Raw genomic sequence first — 24,198 nt, 5'->3', positions numbered from 1 at the left:
AGATGTTACGATGAAGACTGAGTTTGTGTTGAAAACAAGACCCGAGTATAGAGAAAATTGTCATAAGGAAATGCTAAGAGAGCACCCTAGACTCTGGTTATCAGAATTAACAGAAATGCCAGCAGGTAAGATGTGGTTTGAGTGTGGGGAAGAGTTTTCTGCAAGAGAAAGGAGCAGACCCAGCCATGTGTGGAGGCCTGCCTGCGTAAGGATAGCAACTTTCAGTTCACTGGGCCCAGTGGCTAACCAGTGTGTCAGAATAACTGTAACTATGCAGGAAACAAATGAAAGGAAGTTCATTGCTCACGGGGATGGTGGCGGGGGGGGGGGGGGGGGGAGGTGAAGAACACATTTGCAAACCAAAGGTCAAAGACTCCTTGGTCCTCTCGGGACCTGATAAAATAACTTCAGGTAAGAAGCGCCTCCCAGCTTGAGGGTATGGCCCATTAGGACCACACTGGCAAGAGCTGAGCTAGCTGGGCTGCGGAGCATGGGGCCGCCCGGAGCATGGGGCCACCCGATGGTCACCTCCCACCTGCAGTGGCAGAGAGGCTTCCGCCTTTGCTGTCTGGGGTTGGTGCCCAGGGACAGTGCTGGCCACCTTTAGGGTGGGCCTTCTTAGTTCCACTTGTCTGGAGATATTCTCACACACCTGATTTAGACGTGTCTCAACCCGAGTTAAGAATACACGTGAATACCACAGCATCCTAGAGCCATTAATAATGAAGCACTTTAGCCTAGGGCTTAATCAGAAACTAATTGTTTTGTAATCCTAAAGGCTAAGCACCTGAGATTGGGGTGTCATCGGGGGTTATCTTTTAGGACTGTGACAGAGGCTGTTGTGTCACAGTGTTCCAGGGAGATAAGAACAGGCATCTACTCACCCCAAAGTACAGATCAAAGTACAGATTCCACCTGTCTTGCCTAGTTTGTTTGTTTGTTTTTTGCTAACTTGATTCAAGCTAAAGTTACCTGGGAAGAGAAACCTCAATTGAGAAAATACCTGTAGGCAGGTCTGCGGGAGCATTTTCTTCATTAATGGTTGATGAGGGAGGGCCCAGTCTGTGGGTGTTGCTACCCCTGGGCAGGTGGTCCTGGCTTATACAAGAAAGCAAGCTGGTAAGCAGCATTCTTTCATGGTCTCCATTTCGGTTCCTGCCCCCAGGTTCCTGCCCTGGCTTCCCCGATGATGGACTGTAACTTGTAAGTCAAATAAGGCCTTTCCTTCTCAAGTTGCTGTTATGGTGTTTTATCAGAGCAATAGAAAGCAAACTGAGATACCACCAAAGTCCATTTGATAAACCAGTGAGTTTTATTGGGGGTACATATAGGAATATGAGTGGGTGATTACATATGGCGGTGGGAGGAATGTTTTAAAGACAGCTGCATTACCAAAAGCCTACCACAGCCTGGTGACAGCTCACAGAAGCGAGGAACCTGGGGTTCACTGCATAGGCTGCAGGCAGCTCGACAGGTTGGAGAGTGTTCCTTCCAGGTAACTCAGTTGGTCTGAGCCTCCGCCAGCTGGCTCAACTGACCTCTGCTTCTTCCAGGAAGCACAGCAGCTCTGAGTCCCAGTCGTCCTTACTGCTTAGGGAGAGAGAAAAGACCAAGACAGAGGGACAGGAAATACCCTTTAAAGGCACTTCCCTAGTGACATCCTTTCTGAAACCAGGTCCCACCTCCTGCCCAGTATTAATTCACTAGTGGAGTAACTCATTAAGAAAGTCAGTGTCCTTGGCTAGCATCTGTCCCTTCTGCTGTAACAAATTTCCAAAAGAAGTCATTTAAAGGAGGTAAGATTAATTTGGCTCATGGTTTCAGTCCAGCACTGGCAGGCAGGAAGGAGAGGCAGAGAGGAGCTTTGAATAATTTGTGGCTCTGAGGAGAGCACCCAATAACTTGCTTGCTTCATCTAGGACCCATATCCTCTTTTCTACCTCTCCCCCATAATGCTATCAGATTCTGAACTTACCTGGGGATAATCCACTGTGGAAGGCAGCTCCCTCCAGAGGGCAAGTACTTGCCTAAGCTTCCGTGGAAGGCTTTCAAAGGCAAAGCGTAGTGGCCTCAGATCCAATCACCTCTTAACATCAACCCCAGGTGAGCACCACGCCTTCCACACCTTCAGGAGACACTTTATATTCAAGTCATGACACTCTAGAGCTGCAGTTCTCCACCTTCCGAATGCTGTGACCCTTTAGTACAGTTCCTCATGTTGTGGTGACCCCCAACCAGAAAATTATTTTCATTGCTACTTCATAACTGTGATTTTGCTACTGTTACGGATCGTAATGTATCTGCGTTTTCCGATGATCATAGGCGACCTCTGTGAAGGAGTTGTTTGACAGCCCCGAGGGGCTGCAACCCACAGGTTTGAACCACCGCTCTAGACCATTCCTGTCCAGATTCCCTTCTGCCTATGCCCACCACTGAGCTTTGGTCAAAGGCTCTGATGATTGATGGCTCGTGGAGCTGGCAGCCTCTTTCCTGCTCACTGTATGACCACCTGTGAAATATTAAGAAGCTGGAGGGGAGAGTGTGAACTACAGAAGGGCCTTTTCGGGAGTGGGGAGAGGGAGTGCTCTCTGCAGCTGGTCTTAGGTGTTACTGACTCACTAGCTGACTGGGGTGGGGGTGGGGTGAACACTCTCTGGTGCTCACAGGGATGCCTGGGACAGGAACCCTCTATGGCCAGCACCACTCAGAGCCACCCTCCAGGAAGATTTGGTAGTTGGTGGTGGCTTCTCTTGGTACCCTCACCCCTTGCTACACCTCTGTCACACGTGGACCTATAATATGCTCACAGTGGCATATAACACACACACACAGAACCATACACACATAGCACATACTCAAAGGCACACACAAACACAGTCACACTTACATCCATCCACCCGCGTGCAAGCACTTGTGTACATCAGGTATACACAGCCCTTCCCCCTCTCACTACCCAGAGCCCATGGGGTCACCAGCAGGTCCAGATCTCTGTCACAGGAGGAAGCAGCTCTAGCAGAAGTCACTACTGGAGAACCTCCAAGGGCATGCTAACTCTCCTGAGGGTAGAGGTCATGAGCCACAGGACCACAAGACTCCTGAGGAGGCCAGGCTAGGAGCTCTAGGAGCCGCGGTGTCTGTGATAACACTGGCCAGCTAGTGGATACCTTGTGGCTGGGAAGGAAGTTAGGAGTTGCTCGCTGGGGCCAGGGGCTGTCCCCGGCAGCTCTACCCAGAGGAAGCCTCTAGAGCTGTTCCTGACAGAAAGTCTCCATCTCCCCACCCTCCATCTAACACATTTGTAGACAGGGCCAAAGTATTTTAAAACTCATTTACCTGACCTAAAAAAAAGAATATTTTTTTTTTTTTGATTGAATACTGTGTCTTGGAGGACTGACTAGGGAGCAAAATTTTCTATAAATATCTCAGCATGAAGAAGATGAGATGCCAAGGCTGGTGTCCCTGAAGGAGCTAGAGCCACCACAGGCCCGGTGTAGGGCTCCATGTCACACCTCAGGCCTGGGCAGAGTGAGACAGGGCTGGGGCATGAGGAACTGGCATTCTGTTGAGCAAACCCAAGGTGGATCTAAGATGCCCTTCGTAGCGCAGTGGCTGTCAGGGAAGTCTGGAGGCTTCAAAATAGGGTGTGGGCAGGGCCCAGAGCATGTGAGATGGCTTGGGTCAGTGCTGAACTCCGTACACTTTAAAGCAGGTTCATTCTTTTCATTTTAGTGGTGTGTGTTTGTGTGTGTGTGTGTGTGTGTGTGTGTGTGTGTGTGTGTGTGTTTACATGCATGTAGAGGTCAAAGGACAGGTATCTTCCTCGGTTGTTCTCCATCTTATTTTTTGATATAAGTTCTCTCAGTGGCCTGAAGCTCAGTGATTCAGCTAAGCTGGCTGGCCAGTGAGCCCCAAGAATCCTGTCTCTGCCTCCAGGACCGGGAACACAGGCACATGCCACTTTCATGTCAGTACCAGGGACAGAACTCAGGTCCTCCTACTGACTGAGTCATCTCCCCAGACCAAAGTAAGCTCATTCTCTTTGTCCTAAGGAACTCCACACTCGAAGCCAGAAGGATGGGGTAGAAAGAGCAGAGACCTCTGTAGCAGCCACCTCAGAGCTCGCTTTACAGGTGTGGCACTTTCATTGCGGTGTGCAGCACCTACTACCACGGCTCTTCCATTATTCTGGTCATTGTGCTGGTCTATGATCAACAATCTTTGTTACTCTTGTACTTTAATTCTTTTAAAATTGAGTCTGTCCATTCTTCATTTGCAGGATATTTAGCTCGTTTCCAGTTTCTGGCTATTACGATAAAGCTGCTGTAAACATGGTTGAACAAATGTCCTTATTGTATGGTGGAGCATCTTTTGGAAGTGTATGCCCAGGAGTGCCAGGAGTGGTATAGCTGGGTCTTGAGGTAGAGTATTCCCAATTTTCTGAGAAAGCACCAGATTGATTTCCAAAGTGGTTGTACAAGTTTGCACTCCCACCAGCAATGGAGGAGGGTTCCCCTTTCTCCATATCCTCTCCAGCATGTGTTGTCACTTGAGGTTTTGATCTTAGCCATTCTGACATGGATAAGATAGAACCCGGAGTTGTTTTGATGTGTTTCCCTGATGACTGAGGACACTAAGAATTTCGTTAAGTGCTTCTCCACCATTCAAGATTCCTCTGTTGAGAATTCTCTGTTTAGCCCGGTATCCTATTTTTAATGGCATTATTTGGCTTGTTGGTATTAAATTTCTTGAGTTCTTTATATACTCTGGATATTAGCCCTTTGTGGGATGAAGGATTGGTGAAGATCCTTTCCCAGTCTGTAGACTGCCGTTTTGTTCTATTGATAGTGCCCTTTGCTTTACAGAAGCTTTTCAGTTTCATGAGATCCCATTTATTAATTGTAGCTCTTAGAGCCTGAGCTGTTGGTGTTCTGTTCAGGAAGTTGTCTCCTGTGACAACGAGTTCAAGGTTCTTCCCCACTTTCTCCTCTAGCAGATTCACTGTATCTGGTTTTATGTTGAGGTCTTTGATTCATTTGGACTTTACTTTTGTGCACAGTGATAAGTATGGATCTATTTGCATTTTCTACATGTAGACATCCAATTAGACCAGCACCATTTGTAGAAGATGTTGTCTCTTTTCCATGATTCTGGCTCCTGTGTCAAAGATCAGGTGTGCATGGTGTGTGGGTTCATTTCTGGGCCTTTGATTTGGTCCCATTGACCAACCAGCCTATTTCTATTTCCAGTTTTTATTACTGTTCCTCTATCGTATAGCTTGAGGGCAGATATGGAGATACTGCCAGAAGTTCTATTATTGTATAGGATTGTTTTAGCTATTCTGGGCATTTTGTTTTTCCATATGAAATTTAGAATTGTTCTTTCATGGTCTGTGAAAAATTATGTTGGTATTTTGATGAGGATTGCATTGAATCTGTAGAGTGTCTTTGGTAAGATGGCCATTTTTACTGTGATGGCCATTTTTACTTTGTTAATCCTACCAATCCATGAGCATGGGAAATTTTTTTCATCTTCAATATCTTCTTCAATTTCTTTTTTCAGAGACTTGAAGAAACTGTGCTACATTTTACTACGCAGTCATTAAAAACAAGGAAATTGTGAAATGTGCAGGCAAAGGATGGAAATAAAAAAGATCATCTTGAATGAGGTGACACAGACCCAGAAAGACACACATGGTCTATACTTACTTATAAGTGGATTTTAGTCATAATTGTACAGGATAGATATACTGCAATACACAGACCCCAAGAAGGTAAGTCGGATGCGTACCTTAGGCTTCATATCAGCTCACTAGTTAGGGGAATGGGGGATATCTCTGACATGGACTATCTTGCCTGCTTTTTGATCACTTTGCCCTGATGGGACTTCCATACCAGGACACAGGGGAGGAAGCAGAACTCAGTCCTCATGTGAATAGATGAGCTGGGGTGTCTGGGTAGGGGGCTCTTCTATTCTGAGAAATAGAGGAAAGGAGATGCGGGAGGAGGTGGGACTGGGAGGGACCTATGACCGAGAAGTAAATTGAATTAATAAAAAATAAAATAAAACTGAGTTTGTATGTGCATATATATATATATATATATACACATATATACATACATACATACATACATACATACATACATACATACATACATATACATAATACACACACACACACACCTGTTTGTGTGTGTGTGTATCCTGGAGGTTGAACTCAGGTCATCAGGCTTGGTAGTAAATCACCTTTACTCTCTGAGCCCTCTCTGGCATTAACCTTGCTATTTTCTGAGACAACAATATTAGAGTTTGGCCAACTAATAACTGTGGTTATTAACCTCTAAATGTCCAAGTGGAAGGATGTGCCTTTCAGGTAAAATAAAAAGTTGAAGCTATTGAGCTTAGCCTAAAGTGAGGCCTCTTGCACTGAGGGGCTAACCAGGTTTTTAGAGCTGAGGAAACCTTCTGGAAGGAAATTGAAAGTGCTGCTCTACTGAGCACACTAGCGATAAGAAAGTGAAACAGCCATGTTGCCGATGTGGAGTGGAGAGATCAAACCCGCCTCAGCTTTCCCTCCAGCCACCGCCTGACCCAGAGAAGGCTCCTGCACTACTGGGTCTCTGTCAGAAAGGTAAAGGAGCTGCAGAAGAGACACAGGGTAGCCGAAAATGTGACACTCGATGGCATGCTTTCCTGCTGAGTAAACCTTCTTTCTCTGGATGAGGACTCTCCTGAGGACAATCATAGCTGAAGGGAAGCCAAGGGTGGGCGTCAAAGGAGAGGCCGACGCTTGTCAGGGACACCATGGTCCTTAGGAATCATGGTAGATCAACCGTGCCCTGCTGGTGGAATAGCAAAGCCCGGGAGGACCACACTCACCTCTGCCCACCATGTGGCTGACTAATTCTACTACATTGAGAGGAATGTTATTAAATAATACTGCAAGCTTCAGGGAATGTTCGTGAAGGGAGGAGTGGACAGATGTGGAACACTCCAGTATCATTAATTAAAAACAAACAAACAAACACCCTGACCATCCCAGCCTGCCACAGCCACCACCCTGACCAGTCAGCAGTCACCAATAGTCATCGGCAACGAGGCATGAACACCAGGAGCAGATACAACTCAACAGAGAGACAGATTGTTCTTGGCATTTTTATCAATAAGGGAATACGTGTGTTTATACACATACATATGTAATTAAATATAAATAAAATATTTAATTATATTAAGTATATATAACAAAGATGAGTACATAATGCGACACATTTCATAGATACTAATGAATGGTGCCTGGCTATACTTGCCTGTAAACCCAGCTGAGGAAGGAAGGATTACTAAATTCAAGGCCCATGGGGGCTACAGAGTGAATTCAAGGCTGAAGAAGGCCACCGAAAGGAATCCTATTTCAAAATAAAAAGTGTAAAGAGGGCTGTTTCCACCATCCACTGGCAGGTCCTGACATAGTTTGAAACCCAAGGGATAGAGCAGAATGTCAGAGCCAGGGGAGTGGTGCCTGTATACAGCGCATACTTGGTCCCTGACCGTGGGTACAGGTGCTCATTTGGAAGGATGGCGCTGTATGAGGCTTGGTGGTGACAGTTGTGATAGATTCCAGCAGAAAGTACGTATTGATTATATTTTCCCCTTCAATAAAAGTCTATTAAAAAACAAAGGGGGGGGTGGCTTGATGGATAGCTCAGCCATTAAGAGTACTGACTGCTCTTCCAGAGGACTCAGGTTCGATTCCCAGCACCCATAAGAAGGCTCACGACTGTCTGTAACTTCAGTCCTAGGGGATCTGACATCCATTTATGGTCTCATTGGGCACTCCACGCATGTGGTGCACAGACATACGTGCAAGGTGGAACATTCATACACGCAAAACCAACAAACATGACTAAGAAGGGAAAGGACTGCGAACACAGAACGCAAGAGCTGCGTTGGCATGCTGGTGTTGCAGAGTGCCTGTCTGCCAATGCAGAATGTGTTAGGAGGTCCTGCCTACGACAGCACAGAAATTCCTGCTGTCTAGGCAGCCTTGCCCCAACACTATGTCTTTCCTGGGGTGGATCCCACGTTGCTCTCCAACCAGGTCTGGGTCTCCTCAAGGGACCTCCTCATGCTATAGGATAGCATTCTGGACTCAGCAGTACAGGCTGACAAGTCTGGACAAGCACTCACATGTGCACTGCTACTAATTTAGCTGGCTTTCCTTCATTTCTTCACCTGACCTCTCCTGGCTTTCAAAATGCTTTCTGCAGGAGCTTGAGCGACTAAGATGGCAGTCTCTCCCTTACCCTCTTCCCCTGACCCCTGATGACAGCACTGGACATCCACACAAGTGGCTGCCCTCACTTGGCATGTTCTGAGCGCTCTTAGTTCAACCCCCGAAGCTTGGTGCTGAAGGCAGATGCAGGACTTGACGGGGGTGGGACTGTTGCTCGTGAGCAGGGGGAGGTGTGGGCCTAACCGGTGGTACTGAGGTACATCTTCCCTGTGCCCTCTGTGTAACTGCACACTTGGACCCATATGGTTTTTTTTTTAAATTGGCACGATGGCAAGGGTTAAAGGCTCATTGCCCTGGGGGAGAGGCTACAATGGAGGATGAGGGCTGACACATGCAGTGGTGTAGCAGCTTGAACCCTCCATAAATGCCTGCAAATGTTCTAGCTGTGTGGGCATCTCTGCCCTCCATCCTTGGTCAGCAGGCCACTTCCATTTCTAGACCACACCTTTCCTTCTTGCTTGTCCTCATGGCCAGCATGACCTTGTACCTGCCCATGTCCCTTCCTGAGTGGCCCAGCCCACTGTGGGCGACACTGTTCCCTGGGGAGGTGGTTCTGGGATGTATTTGCAAGCTAGATAAGCATGAGCCTGTGAGCAAATGAATAGGCAGCGTTCCTCTGTGGGGTTTGCTTCAAGGTCCTGTCCTGGCTTCCCTCAATGATGCACGCTGAAGCAAACACTTTCCTCCCTAAGTTGCTTTGGGTCAGAGGTTTTTTCTTTCTTTCTTTGTTTTGTTTTTGTTTTTTAATCACAGCAACAGAGCGAAACTAGAACAGTGCGTGCCCCTTCCAGGCATTCAAGTCCCATGAGGAATAGTTTTTTTCCTACCCATCCTGAGACCATCCGCAGCCCAACTCATTCAGAGAGCCCTGGACCCATCTTCAGATGGCTGGAGAGACAAGAACTCACATGTACACTGATAGAGAGTCAGGTCAGTACAGGGATAGTAATTTGGCCTTTCTTTTTATGTTTTTACTTTTGGGTATAAGTATATGTTTACTCAGTGCCCGCTCCTAGGCCATCAGGTTGGGTCCACAAGACTTTCTCCCAACTTGACCACCAGAGGGCGCACGGCCTCCACGCAGGGAGGAGTGCTGTGCTTGGGTCTCCTTCCTGACCTAGCTACAGGGCAGTGCTGGATCATAGGGAATGCACAGCTGCTAGAAAATACAGGGGCGGGGGAGGGGGATTCACCAATGCAGGACACCCCCTCACCCACGCCCTGTGCTCCTGGGGCAGATGAGAGTTGGGAGAAATGAGGCGAGGACATGGATAGGTGTGCGTAAAAGGGGCAGGTGACAGGGCCAATCCCTCTGCCACCAGGACCTTTTATACTTACGGCCAGAGGAGAGCTGGGGTCTCCCAGCATCCCTCCAGAGCTGCCTTTGGGCAGCCTATCTCTGCAGCTGTTGATGGTGCTGGTAGGGATAATAACAGCCATGGAATTTGACCAAGTAGACATGGAGTTACTAGAAGGCGCAGGTGAAGAAGCAATTGAGGAAGACACCTGACATCGACCTCAGCCTCCACATGTATGCACACACACACCGCAAACACACAACAAACCAACGTATACACACACGTGTGCCACACACAAAATAAAGAGCTTAATTAATTAATAACAACCGAAATTGGCTTTGGGGGCTGGAAACAGGGACTGGACCCCAGGGGCCTGCTGGCATCAGAAGTGGGGGGATCTCTCACCAGAATTCACGGGGCTGCATGCAATGCCTTCCTCCCTGAGGGCCAGGGCAGACCTCAGAGGGGTTGGGTGCGTAGCAGTGGACAGTGACTCGTGAGTGTGTTGGTGCAAGTGGAGACCAAGGTGATCCCCATGTGCCCCCTCTGCTTAGTCTCCATCCACGCCCTCTAGGGGCCTTGGAGTCTACTTGTTTCCAGTGATGTGACTCAGGTGATGGCTGTCACTCTCCTGGGTCCTAGTCTCCTGCCTCGCTTCGTGGTCTGCCCTCTTAGCCAGCGATGGGTGGCATTGGGGCAGCTGTCAGCTGGAACCACTCGGACTTGGCCAAAAGGAATTAACATGGGCCTTGAGGCTCCTCTCAGGGATGTGGGTTAGCCTTTAGGTTGTGAGGATCTGAAAGCCAGCCCCAGAGCTATGCTTAGGGCCACTGGAGGGAATTTCCCAGCTGAAATGAAGATGAATCAGGGGAGAGAGTGTAATTTCTTTGGAGAAGATAGACACCTTGCACAGAAAGACTCTGTTAAGAAATCAGTTTTGAGCGATGGGACTGTTTTTTTGTTTTTTTTTTTTTTTTGTATTATCACTTTTTTTCTGCTGTGGACTCCTGCTAAGTTCATAGCAGCTTCCTGTCTGGGGACAGGGCTACCGGTTCTGAACATCAGAGTGGACCATGGGAGTGAATGTCATGCCAGACTCAGGCCCGCCTTCCAATGGACTCAGCACTTTTTAATGTGGTGAAAAGTGTACTGGTAATGCACTTTCTTCTTGAGAATCACTCTCTAGGGGAAAAAACTACTTGCCTCCCAGTCTCAGACTCCCTTCTGGAGTGATTTGGGAAGTTTCTCTTGGGAGGTGGTTGTACATCCTTGACTGACAGTCAGCTGTTTCACCACCAGGTGGGGGTGGCTGCCCACTGCCTTGGACCCAAACCTTCTGATGTCCTCTCTGGCTCTTGGGGAGGAAGGCTTTGTGTATAGCCCTGTGAATTCTAGTGAAAGATACCCCCACTTCTGACGGTAGTAGGCTCTTGCAGCCCAGTCCCTGTCCCCAGCCCCCAAGTCAATTTTGCTTTTTAGTTAATCGATTGATCTATTTATTTTATGTGTGATATATGTGTATGTATATGTTTGTTTTTGTGTTCACTGTGTGTGTATGTGTGTGTGACCATGAAGGCTAAGGTCAATGTCAGATGTCTTCTTCTATTTGTTTTCCTTATTCTTTAAGTCCAGGGTCTTCCACAGAACCTGGAGCTCACTGGTTTGGCCATGATAGGTGGTTAGCAAGCCTCTGGAGTCTCCTGTCTTCACTTCCCCAGGACTAGGGTCACAGAAAAGAGCTGCTGCCCTAGGCCTTCCATGTGGGTGCTGGGAGGCTTGGCTCCACAAGCTTGTGATGTAAGCACTTCGCTGACAAAACCACATTCTCAGCCCTGGGTTGGGATCCTACAAAAAGGACCAGAAATAGCCTTGTCCAAAGCAATATATATCCTGGGTTCCACAGGGCCTCGTGGTCTCTGAGGTAACCTCCAGCTGTCACACAGGTAGAGAGGAGGCCATGGGCAGCATTCTGTGGACGTGCCTGGTGTGTCCCAGTGAGACTTCACTGGGGGCCATTCAGCTGTGAGCCTCATGGAGTTCTCAGGTGCCATGAGATATTTGTTTCAGACATTTCAAGGTGCTAAAAATCAATTTCAGCTTGTAAGTTATGCATCAGTAGGCCTTGGACTAGATTTGTCCCAGGGCCATAGCTTGATGTCACTGTCTTTAAACATATTCCCAGCAGCCTGCTCAAAAAAAGCCAAGACCCGACCAGTGGCTTGCGATATGAGGTCATGTGCAGGCCACATCCCTGCACCTGAGAGAAGGTTGGCCCCGCTGTCCTGGGTCTGAGGGAGCCCTGAAGGCTGAGTACAAGCCAGCTTCCTTGTGCCAGCTTGAATCCCTGGCAGGAGCTTTGGTGCTTCCTGGCCAAACCTTGCAGCCACTCAGCATTTTTTGCATGTGTGCCCAGGGTTTCCCACATGAGTGTCACACCGACAGCAGAGGGACTCCTCCAGGGGAGGACTGCTCTGCCACCCTGTCAGCAGCTGAGTCACCTGCCTTCCTGCGCAGAAGAGATTCCCGGAGCCTGACTCAACCCAACCATTGAGAGAATGACGTCCACCCTCTCAATGGGATTTTTCTTTCACATTTGCAGCTTGCTCTCATAGAGGGACATGAGAATGTGTGTGACCACACAGAATAGGAATCCTGCCATGTTACCAACTTTGAACAAAGTCTCTGATTTCTTAAATTATTCAAACTGTATAGCACAAAGATACCAGTTTTGAGAACATTCCCATGCATTTTTGTTTTACAAGGACGTATAAACCCTTGGGTATGAGGGACTGGCATTAAGTCAGTCAATACATTTTGCACAGATTTCTGATACCACCAATCCTGAAGAGAGACGTGGGTACCCTGCGAAGGCAGGATGGCCTGTACTTTCTTCATGGCCTCTGTCATCTCTGTGTATTATAATGCCTTTCTTTTATGCCTATAGAAAGATCCTGCAAAGAAGGACTGAGAGAGCCTGGAAGGCAGGCAGCAGGGCTGTGCCACCTGGCTCCTCCAGGAGCAGGTACCGGCTGGAGTTTTATACTCTGTGGTGCCCTTGTTTCCAGAATTCCTCTCAGGCCATGGCAAACTGTTGAGTTGTGTGGGTGTCTGGCTCTTGCCTCTGACCAATTACTACATGGGGAACTGATCAGGTTGCTCCACACAGTCGAGGTTGTTGGTGTGCCTGGTCGTTCTGGTCTGCCTTTGATGGACTATTCAAAATGGACAAAAGAAGAGCAATGGCCAATTCCATGAGGCATCAGAAGTACCAGCTTTGAATGTGCTTATGAGGCCTGTTATACCAAAGAAAAGTCTTTTGTGGAGAGACGGCTGCTGCTGCCTAGAGGGCTGGCCTTGTGGAAGCAGGTAGAGGATAAATCCCCGGGCCCAAGGCTGTAGTGGGCACAGCCTCATGGGAAAACCTCTAATGTTAGGCTCTCACCAGGAGGCATCTCAGGGCCGCAGATGCCCACAAAGGCCTCTCTTTAGGAGTCAGACCTGACAGGAGCTAGAAAGTTCGATTAGTACTGATTAAACAGGGCCAGCCTCTGCACTGGCTCCATCTGCCCAGAGACCCCTCTACCTGATCAAAGCTTCCTCAGAGGTTCCTTCCCCAAACAAGAGTAGGACATATTTCGTTTTTGATACATTAAAGAACCAGGAGTGATTTGAGGCCTGTGCCCTGACTAGGGTCCAGGGCAAAGTCCTCTTGAACACACTGCCAGGCAGCAGCAAACTGGAAGAGATCCTCTCCCACTCCTGGCTAACACTGGCAACAAAATGAGCCCTGGGGATAAACTATAGGCTTTGCCATTGCTCTAACAATGGACCAAGAGATACTGAAGTGGTCAGAGGACCCTGGCAACACCCACCCTCTAGCAGGCAGCTTACCAGGCCCAGATGGAGGTTATTCCAAGGACCATGCTAGGAGGGTTAAGAGAGCCAAGCTCTTCTAGGACCCTGTCTGGAATGGACACAGCATTTTCAATCATGGAGCCTGTTCCCTACAGACCAGAGACTTCAAGGTCAGAGAAAGGCACCAGGCTGTCATGCAAAGGAGCCCTTCGACACCTTGACCTCTCCTCTCTGCCTACAAAGAAGGCTTTCCTGGCAAAGAGTTGGGGCTGGGGTAAGACTGTCCCCTCAATACCACCAACCTGAGAGAGTGTGGGCAAAGCTTTGCATAGCAAGGGGAGCAGGCAGCAGATCTGTTTTGGTGACTTTGGTTTCCTAAGTCAGTGGGTCTGAATTCACAGTAGAAGCATTACAACTCAACACACAATACCGGATCTCCAGATTGCCCAGAAAACGAAGCCAGAAAAGAAAGGAAAAAGGGCCGCAACAGGAATTCTCAGGAAATATCTACTAACCACTGGGTGCGTGGCACGCTTTATTTCTATAAAACTATTACAAAATATTAAAAAATACATTTTAGTAAATTTACAGCAGTTATTTCTCAGTTTATTAATGCAAAAACATCCTTGTTTTTCTCTGTACAAACTACAGGCTCCATCCTCGTGGGCTCACCGCTATGTGCGTTTTTAAAAAATATTATCTTCTAATAAATTCTTTGAAGTTAAAAATAACAGAGTTCTTCCAGTTTGTCAAAAAAAAAAAAAGTGTGTATGTGTGCGTTAACAGTCTTGGTTTCCAAGAACATGACCAGAGTGGTGGTTACAAAGCAAATACAAACCATGAAGGCAGTACAGAAGACGGCTGTTACATTGGAAAATAGTTAAATTAAAATAATATATTTTCATATTTTACACTATTTCAAAAAAATGAAATGTCATTCAGTTAAGTATTGATCTCTCAAAAATCTAATTTACAATTCTGTGTATAAAAATATAATTTGTGGACCCCCATGGAGCAGATTTTAGTTTACACTTGCGGAAAAGCAGGAGCATAGCAGATGAGGAATGCGGAGTTTTGCCTTCTGACACGCAGGACGAGGGATGTGTAGAAAAATAGACTCTCAGCAGGTTGCTTGGCCTCACAAAATAATCTTTCCCCCTGTGAGTACAGTTCACACGATAATAAATTATCCAAGACACAAACTAGTTAAGGCTCTTGAAGGTCCGTTCATATTATTTAAAACATCTATTCATACCAAACAAATAAATAGCCAGGAGAGGAGAAAAATAACCCAAATAAGACAATAACGAAAAACTTCAAAAATATATATATAAACTAAACACAACAACAGAACTCCCCGGGGTCTTTGCTTCCTTATAGTCTACTTTGGACTGTCCTACTTTTTATTTTATTATTATTATTATTTATTATTTTTATAATTAAAAGTCTCCTTCCGTGCGCTTTCCCGCGTCGGTTGCTTATCTCGCAGTCGCTCCCCGCCCCGCCCGCCCCCTGCCCGGTCGCCTCCGACTTCAGCTGGACTTGACCGCCATTCCTAAGGGATGCAGCGTCTCGCTGTCCAACAGCCAGGTGCCAATGTGGTAGAGCAGCTGCGAGTACCAGTGGATGCCCGCCGCCGGCCCTGCGGCCCTCCCTTCCGCCGAGGGTTGGGGTTCGGGGACGCCGCCCCCGTCCCCGCCGCCGTCCGTGCGGGAGGGTGCCAGCGCCGCCAGCAGCGCGTGCGCCAGGCGGAAGGGCGCGAAGGCCCGGTGCGCCCAGCTGTGCTCCTCGATGACGGCGTAGCACGAGGCCAGCACCCGGTTGATGAGGATGGTGCCGTGCGCCGTGAGCGGCGCGTACGCGCCCGCGGCCTCCTCCCGCAGCGTCACGCTGTGCACGGCGGCGGGCAGCAGCCGGCGGTCCCCGCCGCGCTCGGCCGCCACGTACACGCGCTGGCCGGGGCGCACGCGGCTGGCGAAGAGCGCGCTCGGCCCGGGCCCCGGGGCTCCCGAGCCGTTGTGCGGCGCCACGAAGAGCAGGTGCGCGGCGGTGAGCAGCAGGCGCTCGCGCGGCTCCCGGGTCTCGATCACGTAGAAGACCTTCTTGGCGCCCTCGTCGCGGTCCAGGAAGGTGAGGAAGTCGCTGTAGAGCAGCCGGCCCTGGTCGTCGGCGGCCAGCACGCGGTCTCCGGGCCGGAGATCCTTCACTAGCTTGGTGCCTCCCTGCTCCAGATGCACCGTGGCCGATCCCGGGAAGCAGCCGCCGGATTTGGCTGCCACGGAGTTCTCTGCCGGGGGGAGAGAGAGGAGAGACCCGCTGGTGAGTGCCGGAGGAGACAGGTACGCCCGGTGTGTGTGTGTGTGTGCGCGCGCGCGCGCGTGTGCGTGGCGGCGCACGTTCGGGCCCCTCTTGGCTGAACCAAAGGCGCGCGCGCTTGGTGCTGGAAAGGCGGGGGTGGGGTGGGGTGGGAGTGGGTCAATCCGGACCGGTCCGGCGCAGACCGCCCTGCGCCAGCCCTCCCCGTGCAGCTGAATTCAGACCCGGGCGCTTTCCCGAACGACCCTCCGAGATTGCTCCGGCGCGGGGGAAAGTTCGCTGGCGTCTCCTGCGGGAGGCGGGGGGCACTCCCAGCCTCCCCCACCGCCTCCGGCCCCATCCCCCTCTCGTGCGCCCAGCCTCGCCGCGAACCTAGAAGGATATTTGCTCTCCACTTGGATTCCTCAGGAAGCCTCCTTGAGCTCGCGCGGGCGCCGGGCGCACCCTCCTCTCTCGCGCCGGGACAGCAGGGCGCGGCGCTCGGAGGCCGCCCCGCGGGGACCCGGGTCGCCCCCGCCTCCCGCTTCCTCGGGGAGGGCCTTGGTGTTGGTCAGTGGATAGCCAGGGGGCGGGGAGCGAAAAATAGCAGTAGTCGTTGTAGCAACTGGACAAACATTCCAGAGGCTTGCCCGAGGTGTGAAAGCCCAAGACTTGTGTGGATTTTCTAATTAAAATCCAATAAAGCGCCTGGCATTGTCATTGTGATTTGTGGGGTAAATAGGATACAGCCTTGGAAGAGGGGGCACTTCCATTTCTCCCCTCTCCCCATTCTCAGCTCACTCTATAGCACGCTGGCCACCCCCTCCCTATTTGCTCAGGTGCAAACCCCTCCCCCTCGTGCAGTTCACACACAGGGACTCTCCAGAAGCCCGGGCCTCACAGGGCACTATTTGCACAGCCCGGCCTCTTTTCCAAGCACTCGAGAGTGTATTTGAATTTTAAATGGCCGGGCCTGCTCGGAGCGCTGGAAGCGCAGTTTCTCAAGGCCCCTTGACTACCCGCTTTACCAAGCCCTCTGCAGCTCTCGGAGGCTCACTGTCCGCGAGGACAATAATTGAGGATGGGGCGGAGCGCAGGGGGCCAAGGAGGAGGGGTGGGGAGGTCCCAGTCTTCTTTGCATTCCAATCTCCAGGATCATGCTTTTGGCAAATAGAGATTGCCAGAAAGAATCTTCCTGCTGGAATTACAGAAGGCTTTTAATCTTCTCATCGGTTTCTCCGGCATGAAGTGCGGGGCTGGCCGTTGCAAGCACTCCGTAGCCCCCCGGAATGCGACCCTGGGCTCTGGCGAGCCGGAGTCGTCGAGTCGCACGACCCCGCTTGACACACACGGCGCGGGGCCCCAGCCCGCGTGTGCAGAATGCCAATGAGCTGCCCTCCGCGGCTGGGGTCTGTACTGCATGCGAGACCCTGGGGGGGGGGATTACCACTGCTCATTTGGGAGGCTATCCCCCAGGAACTCCCACCAGAGGGACTCCGAGAACAGGGGTGGCGGAGAGGCCTTGTGTGTCCAGCACAGACCTGAGGCCCAGAGAAGAGCTTACTTAGCGCCTGGGCCTCCCTGCCTCCTGTATTTCCCACCCCAGCCTGAGAGGAGCTCCCGGCACCAGGGTCCTGCAAGGAGGCTGGCGAGGTGGCGCCCCTGGACCTGCCGCCTTCCTACAGGCCTTCCCATCGCCGCTCCTGTGCATCCTTGACACCTATTGTTGCCAGAACCACAGTTTCTTTTTAACCCACTCAGTGTTTCTTGACATTTAAATTATTTCCGTCTAACACGTAGCGTTAAAATATAATTTAGGAAACTCGGGAAGCAGGAGGAGGTGCGGGGAAGGGACAGAACTCTATGGAAAGTCCCCGAAGGCTGCCTTGTCAGGGCACACAGTCCCTGACGGCTGCCCAGTGCTGGCTGGCTGCCTCCCTAGCTGTTCCTCGCCACAACAGCGTGTGGCGTTGCAGGCCCAGGGAACTCCTCCTCGCGCCGGCCTTGGGCAGCCGCTGCGGCAGGATCGCCTTCCCCAATCCTGCCTGGGCCTTTCTGAATCCCAGCTGGGCGCCTAGTAAGAACTGACGCTTCTAGGCTTGTGGTCTCTGGCGTTGGAAGTATAGAGTTTATTACCTCCTACCAGGCCTTGAACCACAGAGTGACTTAAGTTAGTTTAGAATCCATAGGCGCCCAGACAGGAGGAGCCTGTGCCTGGATTTATCCCCGGGCTGACCCTTCTGCCCATGGGGGCTTGTGTGTGTGTGTACCCCTTCCACAATGCTCTTTCACACCTCTGTCTCCACTGCCCAAAGCAGGAGGCTCTGGAAACCACCCAGCCCGGGAATTCCGAGCACATAGAGAGGCTGACCTGTGGCTTAAAAGGTTGCAGAGGTATCTGCCTGGGCTAGCACGTCACAGGAGAAGCTCCCACCACAGAAGCCTACTCATTTTGAAGAGCATTCCCCCTCTTTTCAGGGCTCCCTTCCCAGCCCCCGCGTCTTTTCTTCCAGACCTTCCAGTAGGAAAGGCTGGAGGTGGAGGGCTGTGGAGAAAGGACTGAGGAGGCTCACTCACCTGCTTTCACGGAGCAGTGGATGTGTGCTTTCGACTCATAGTAGACCCAGTCGAAGCCTGCCTCCACAGCCAGGCGGGCCAGCATGCCATACTTGCTGCGGTCCCGGTCAGATGTGGTGATGTCCACCGCTCGGCCCTCATAGTGCAGAGACTCCTCTGAATGGTGGCCATCCTCATCCCAGCCTTCAGTCACTCGTAGCTTCACTCCAGGCCACTGGTTCATCACAGAGATGGCCAAGGCGTTTAGCTTGTCTTTGCACCTCTGTGGGGAGAAAGGGGAACCCTAAGTGACAGGCCTGAGTCCTCCGTCGGTGTTTTCTCCACCAACCACAAGCCAAGGACCCAGGGGATGTGTGAATGAGGTGATGGGGTGGAGGCAGAGCAGCTGCTGGAGGGGCGGGTTCTCCAGGGAACCAGCTGAGGGCCTGTCTCCAACCCAGAAACTTAGATGCAGCCAGAGAAACAGGAGCAGTTTCTCCTTGGGTGAGATTCCACGTTCATCTCTTTGATGAGACAGAACTCCTGGTGCACTCTAAGGGCTGGAAGCCCTGCTTTATCTGTGGAGGTCAGGCCTGCCCTATACCTGTCTGAGGAAACCCATAGCAACCCAAGGGGTGGGAAGCAGCCCAAGGACAAGCAAGCGGGTGAATGCCGATGTCCAGCACATGCAGGGCCGGAGGACAAACATTCCTGGTCCAGGCAGCCACATTCTTTCCCCTAAGGAGCTCTTCTCTGCCAGGCTTGTCTGGGGCCTGATTGTATTCGTGTTTTCTTTGACCGGTTCTCTTCCTCCCCTCTTGTTTTCTTGGCCCTGCACAGAATGGTGTCCGGCAAGTTTGAAGAGCAAACTTAAGAAGTGGATGGGGGTGGGGTGGGAAAGGTAGGGGGATGGGGAGCCAGAAAGGCCCAAGGCTTCTGAGCCCAGCCCAGGAGGGTATTCTGTGAAACTCCTGCCCTGCCTCCTCCCTTGCAGGACAGAGCGGAACTTGGGATAGTGGGGGCACTCCTGGCCCACATTAAGAAAAAGGTGTAATAAGAGAGCGGCAGCGGAGTCAGGTGTGTGTGGTGAGCCACTGAGTCACTGCTTGGAAGTTTATGTTGCTGATGGCAACATGCTGGATTGGGGATTTGTGGCTGGAAACCAAATAATAAGAACATATTACCCAGAGAACTAGACCCCAGTGGCGGCAGGAGGGTCTAAATTTTAAATTGACTTTTGCAGGGATCGCCTATGATCCCTCAGGCCGAGAAGATGGCTGGCAGGTTTCAGGGATGGGAGAATAGTCTGTAGATATAGCCGGGAGGGCTCTTGCAAAAGATTGTTGCCCAGGCCTTCATGGACAGACAGCTGCGCATCAGGAAATGCCCTGTATCTGGCAGCAATAAAGCTTAGGAATATGGTTGTAGAGTTAAACGTACAACAAACGGGAGGGGTGTAAGAACAACAGGTTGGCTCTGGCAGGTTTGCTTAGGAGAAAAGTCCGAAGGACAGAGTTGGAGTGAGGTCATCTTGGGGACTGAACGCGTTTTACATGAAATTCAATCAGTAAACCAGGGTCAGTTTAGAACTGAGATTCAAAGTCGTGTGCGCAGGCGCACACCACGGTACGTGCTGCTTATCTCCTACTTCATTACCGCCTGTACTCCACCCCGCTCCCTTCTCTGAGGAGGGGGAAGCTAGCTGTGTGGCGTTAACAAGCTTTCCGTCGCGCAGCAAGGGTAGGACGGAGAGGGCTCCGGAAGCCCGGTACCCTGAACTGCGCCACTAGGGCAGACACGGAGGACCGACCCCAGGCAAAAAACCCCGGCCCGAGACTAGCCCTCGACCCTGACAGACCAACGCCAATTGTCGCCCGAGTTGGCACCCGGTGCCCCAGAGTCCTCCCCGGCACCAGGCCCGGCGCGTCTCCGTAGGCAGATGCAGAGTCCTCCCCCGCCCGCGCTGGGAGGGAATGTCGCAGGCAAAGCCGGGAAGCTCAGCCCGGTTATTAATTCATTGGGTCGTGTGCCGCTAATCAAGCCCGACTCTGTGCAGCCACCGTGAAGCCCGGCAGGGTCACTGGGGCCCAGCTTTGTGTCTGCGGAGGCCAAGTTGTTCCTGAGCTCCCAGCTCACCTCCTGGATCTGCACACCAGCGCAGTCCAGGAGCTCAGAGCAGGCGGAGACTGTCCTTTCCAAAGGTGGGCTTCCCACATTGTGAGGGAGGCGGTGTCCCCCCCTCAAGAGACTGCTCTCGCGTCGCTCTTCTCCTAACTGGGAGCTGGGACAGACCCCACTCTTCAAAGCAGAAAAACAGTCTTGAAGCCCACCCCTGGGCTCCTCTCCCTGGCTAGCCCTAAAGCACGTAGGAAATTATTCAACCTGGCTCCTCAGGTGCCCCCCCCCCCCTTCAGCCTGCAGATCAGGCCCCTCGTGGCCTCCCGCCCCAGCCCCCTGGCCGCGGGCACAACAGCCTGGCACTCTCTGGGGCCTGGACGCAAGGAAAGTGTCTGTCTGCGCTTCCCTCTCCGGAGTTAATATTAACCAGGAGCTCCTGCGAGCCAGAACTGCTCTGAAAGTTCCACTGGGGACGATCCTGCCATGGTTGAGGGACTTGGGCGCAGTCACCTTAGAGAGACAGACTGGGAGGCAGGCGAGACTGAAGAGAGGGGCGCCTCGGCCCAGAATCGGGTGGTTGTTTGGGGGGGGGGGGGGGCGATGGTAGGTTCCCTGGAGAACGCGCAAACCCTGAGCCCCGGGATTAACCGGCTTCACTCTCTAGACCTCTAGTCTAGGAGTCTCGCTGCCTCCTTCCTTCCAGTTCCCTTTCAACTATGCCAACCCGGAATAAGAAGCTGGCTCGGGTTGTACCGAGGGGAACTTGTCAGACTGCCGCCTTTATAGCCGTCCTTATTTTGGGGGTATCTTTGCTGCGGGGGGAGGGTTGGTGAGAAGATAGACTCTGGCCTGGCCTTCCCCACCCCCCACATTTGCTGTCTCTACCCTCTCTTTTTGTGTTGCGAACCAGAATAGCCATTGCCCAAGGGAAAAAAGTATTTGTTTTCGTTTCGTTCCTCCGAAGGAACTTGACAGAAGGTCAGAAGTTCAAATGCTGCTCGCGCACGCACGCGGCGGCCGTGGCGGCGGCTAGAGTGACCGGGTGTAGGGCCGCTGAGCCGTGGGTCCCGGGCCGGAAAGACCGGCGGGAGGGAGGGAGGGGGCCTAACGGAGGGGGTGTGTGTCTGCCTTTAGGGTGCTGAGGCCGGAGGGGCCGGTCAGGCGGCGGGTTTGCAGCCTAGGTCAGCCCGCGGTGTTCCCTGTCTGGCGACTCCTCCCAGCAAAACCCCTGCCTGCGCGCCAGAGTGAATGAGCGCGCTCGGGAGCCCTGCGCCCCGGAGGGGCGCGCTCCGCGCGGGCGGAGTCGGAGACTGCCGCCGGAGCCTAGCCCCGCGCGCTGAAACCCTAGCCGCGAGATCGATAACGCAGGAGTAAGTGGAGCTGAAAGGCGTCTGCCGCGCGGCTCGGCGCTCTCACAGCTCCGCGGCCCTCAGAGGCCCGGCGCGCTGGGCTGGAGAGCCCGCCCAGTACCCCCTCGCAGACCCACCCGGGCTGAGGGACCGTGCGTATCCTCGCCAGGCCTCTTTGCTTGAGCATCCCCCCTCTCCTCACACTTCCCAAGGACCTTCTCACCCGAGACCCCTCCCCCCCGGGGGGTGGCAGGCTAACCAGGGGATAGGTGCCCGGGGTTACCAGGGAACTCGCTCCTGCAAGCTCTATCAGCCCAACGCCCGGCGGTCGGCGCAGAGTTAACTGTGACTCGCGCAGCCAACTGGCTCCCGCGCGCGCGCTCGCCCACACTCGCGGTCCAGATTTAAGGTGGTCGGGAGCAGATGAGGGAGATGGAGGGAGAACGGCTCTGTACTCAGCCTCCGCGACTCCCCTTTGCCCCAGCTCTGGCTCGCCACCCCAAGGCTAATTTCCCAGGGCCCCCCTAGCTAGCAGGTACCCGGTGACGAGCCGCACGACGCGTCGCGTCGCGCAGGCAGCTTCACTCTTGCTCTCTCCAGCCCCCGCCCCCTGCACTTGCGCCCCGCCAGCGCCGCTTCGCCAGCCGCTTGGCGCACCTAGCCCTAAAGGTAGGACTTGAATATTTTAATAGGGCAGTAAAAAGGATGCTGACCTATATTTGCAAGGAAACCCATTTCCAGCTTCAGTCATACGTGCATGGAGTTTCAGAAAGTCTCGATTTGGCTGGGAGATTGGCAGCCTAGAAATCTCAAAGGAGGTGGGATGGGAGAGTGGAGATTTTGCTTTGCCCTCCGTCCGTCCACCCTGGCCGCCGAATGTTTATTCGCTTCTAATTCTTATGCAAGCAGGTTGAAAAAGCGTTTGCAAAGCCAGCAAGTTCCAAGTCCCTCCCCTAAGGTACCGCGGGCTCTGGAGAACAGAGGAGCATCCTTAAAGAAATATCAATACATTCTCTCTGACCAGCACAATTGGGGACGACGGGATCGCAGTCAGGCTACGTGATACAGTGGGGACAAGGCGAGCGCCTCAGGAGCTCCTGCCTTTTGTCAGAACTGCCCCTGGCTTTCTCAGCTAGAGTTCTTTGGTGGTCGTGGGGTAAAGGGCGGGGTGGTCTTGGGAGAAATGTACAGACAAGGGGAGGTAGGCGCTAGGAGCCGAAAGGCTCCAGGCTACGTTGGCAGTGACCTGGAGGCCCCTTCAAGTGTACAGGGACAGCCCCACTCCGTCCATTTTCTGCCTCCACTTGGAAAGGGCAGACACCCCCAGAGTGAAGGTCTCTCCAAGTTACATGCTAGAACAGAGGCAGAGAGAGGAGGCCGTCCCGGGAGACTAACTGAATGGGACCAATGAGGGAGGGAACCCAATCTTCTGCTGCCCCCGCTCCACCCAACCCTAAACTTCCTGCTGGACCCTTCACCTCCTTTCTCCTCCCGGAAGAGGAGCGCTAGGTGGGCAGGTGGGTGGGGAGGGAGAGGTCAGGCCGCCTTCCTACCTGCCCAAAGAGCAAACAGAGCAGGGCTGACTGCTTGCTCACACATACCCCCCCTCCCCCGGAAAGCCGCCCGTCTCCCACCCGTAATGGGTCTCTACCTGAGTCATCAGCCGGTCCGCTCCCGTGTTTTCCTCATCCTTAAATATGATGTCGGGGTTGTAATTGGGGGTGAGTTCCTTAAATCGCTCGGAGTTTCTTGTGATCTTCCCTTCGTATCTGCCGCTGGCCCCTAGGGTCTTCTCGGCTACGTTGGGGATAAACTGCTTGTAGGCTAAAGGGGTCAGCTTTTTGGGGTGCCGCCTCTTTCCAAACCCTCTGCCGGGCCCGCACGCCAGCCCGGGGCACACCAGCAACGAGAAAGCAAGGACCACCAGAAAACATCTGGCCAGCAGCGGCATCTCGTCCGCGGAACCCGAGGACTTGCGAGCTGTCCCCGCGCGGTCTGTGCGCGAGCGGGTACGCGCGGGTGTGTGCGTGTGCGCTCCTCCTTGCGCTCGGCTCTCCCTTCCTCGCTCGGCTCGTTCGTTCCCTCTGGCGCTGCCTGGCTCTTTCTCTTCCTATATAACCTTGCCTGCCGTTGCTGCAGGGGACTTGTCTCCGATCCCCACCCAGACAGAGGCTGCGATGGCAGGCTGCCGGTCGCTGGTAACGGAACACATCGGAGTTGGGTCTCGAGACAGCAATTAAAAGACAAAAAGAGCCTGATTTTAAATGGTAGCAAGGCTGGAGAGCTTGTGAGACAGGCTGCCTTTCGCACTATATTATAGCTGGCAGGGGCGCATCTGATTGGCCAAGCCGCACAAGCTTGTCTTCTGATGTTAACCCTGAGAAAGACTACGTTGCCCCCCTCCTTTTGCTGCTGTGGCTTTATTTTCACCTGAAGGCTT

At 52.4% G+C, this 24,198-nt stretch overlaps 1 protein-coding gene and 1 long non-coding RNA gene across 2 annotated transcripts in view; one reads left to right on the top strand and one right to left on the bottom strand.

Annotated features, from left to right (window-relative positions):
• Window positions 1-14,955: 14,955 nt before the first annotated feature.
• Window positions 14,956-24,016, bottom strand: Shh (sonic hedgehog signaling molecule). Its single transcript, XM_055612787.1, has 3 exons — window positions 23,410-24,016; window positions 18,313-18,574; window positions 14,956-15,727 (listed from the first exon to the last, which is right to left on the bottom strand). Exons 1-3 carry the CDS (start codon window positions 23,707-23,709, stop codon window positions 14,973-14,975), a joined length of 1,317 nt encoding a protein of 438 aa, XP_055468762.1. The 5' UTR covers window positions 23,710-24,016; the 3' UTR covers window positions 14,956-14,972.
• LOC129680914 (uncharacterized) overlaps window positions 22,311-24,198 on the top strand; it is a 144,042-nt gene continuing 142,154 nt past the window's right edge. The window contains exon 1 of the long non-coding RNA XR_008720756.1: window positions 22,311-22,427. This is a non-coding gene — a long non-coding RNA (uncharacterized LOC129680914). The remainder of the gene's footprint in view (window positions 22,428-24,198) is intronic.

The sequence above is a fragment of the Psammomys obesus genome, unplaced genomic scaffold (assembly GCF_907164565.1).
Source record: "Psammomys obesus unplaced genomic scaffold, mPsaObe1.curated_primary_1811, whole genome shotgun sequence".
In the NCBI taxonomy this organism is placed as follows: Eukaryota; Metazoa; Chordata; class Mammalia; order Rodentia; family Muridae; genus Psammomys; species Psammomys obesus.
This window is presented reverse-complemented; position numbering and strand designations above follow the sequence as displayed.

What these genes read in the sequence shown, in the direction of transcription:
- Shh (XM_055612787.1), bottom strand. Translation starts at nt 23,709, where the DNA reads ATGCCGCTGCTGGCCAGATGTTTTCTGGTGGTCCTTGCTTTCTCGTTG. An exon ending in CGGACCGGCTGATGACTCAG is followed by an intron (nt 18,575 to 23,409) that starts GTAGAGACCCAT and finishes TTCTCCCCACAG; the next exon opens with AGGTGCAAAGACAAGCTAAA. An exon ending in CCACTGCTCCGTGAAAGCAG is followed by an intron (nt 15,728 to 18,312) that starts GTGAGTGAGCCT and finishes TCCCCCCGGCAG; the next exon opens with AGAACTCCGTGGCAGCCAAA.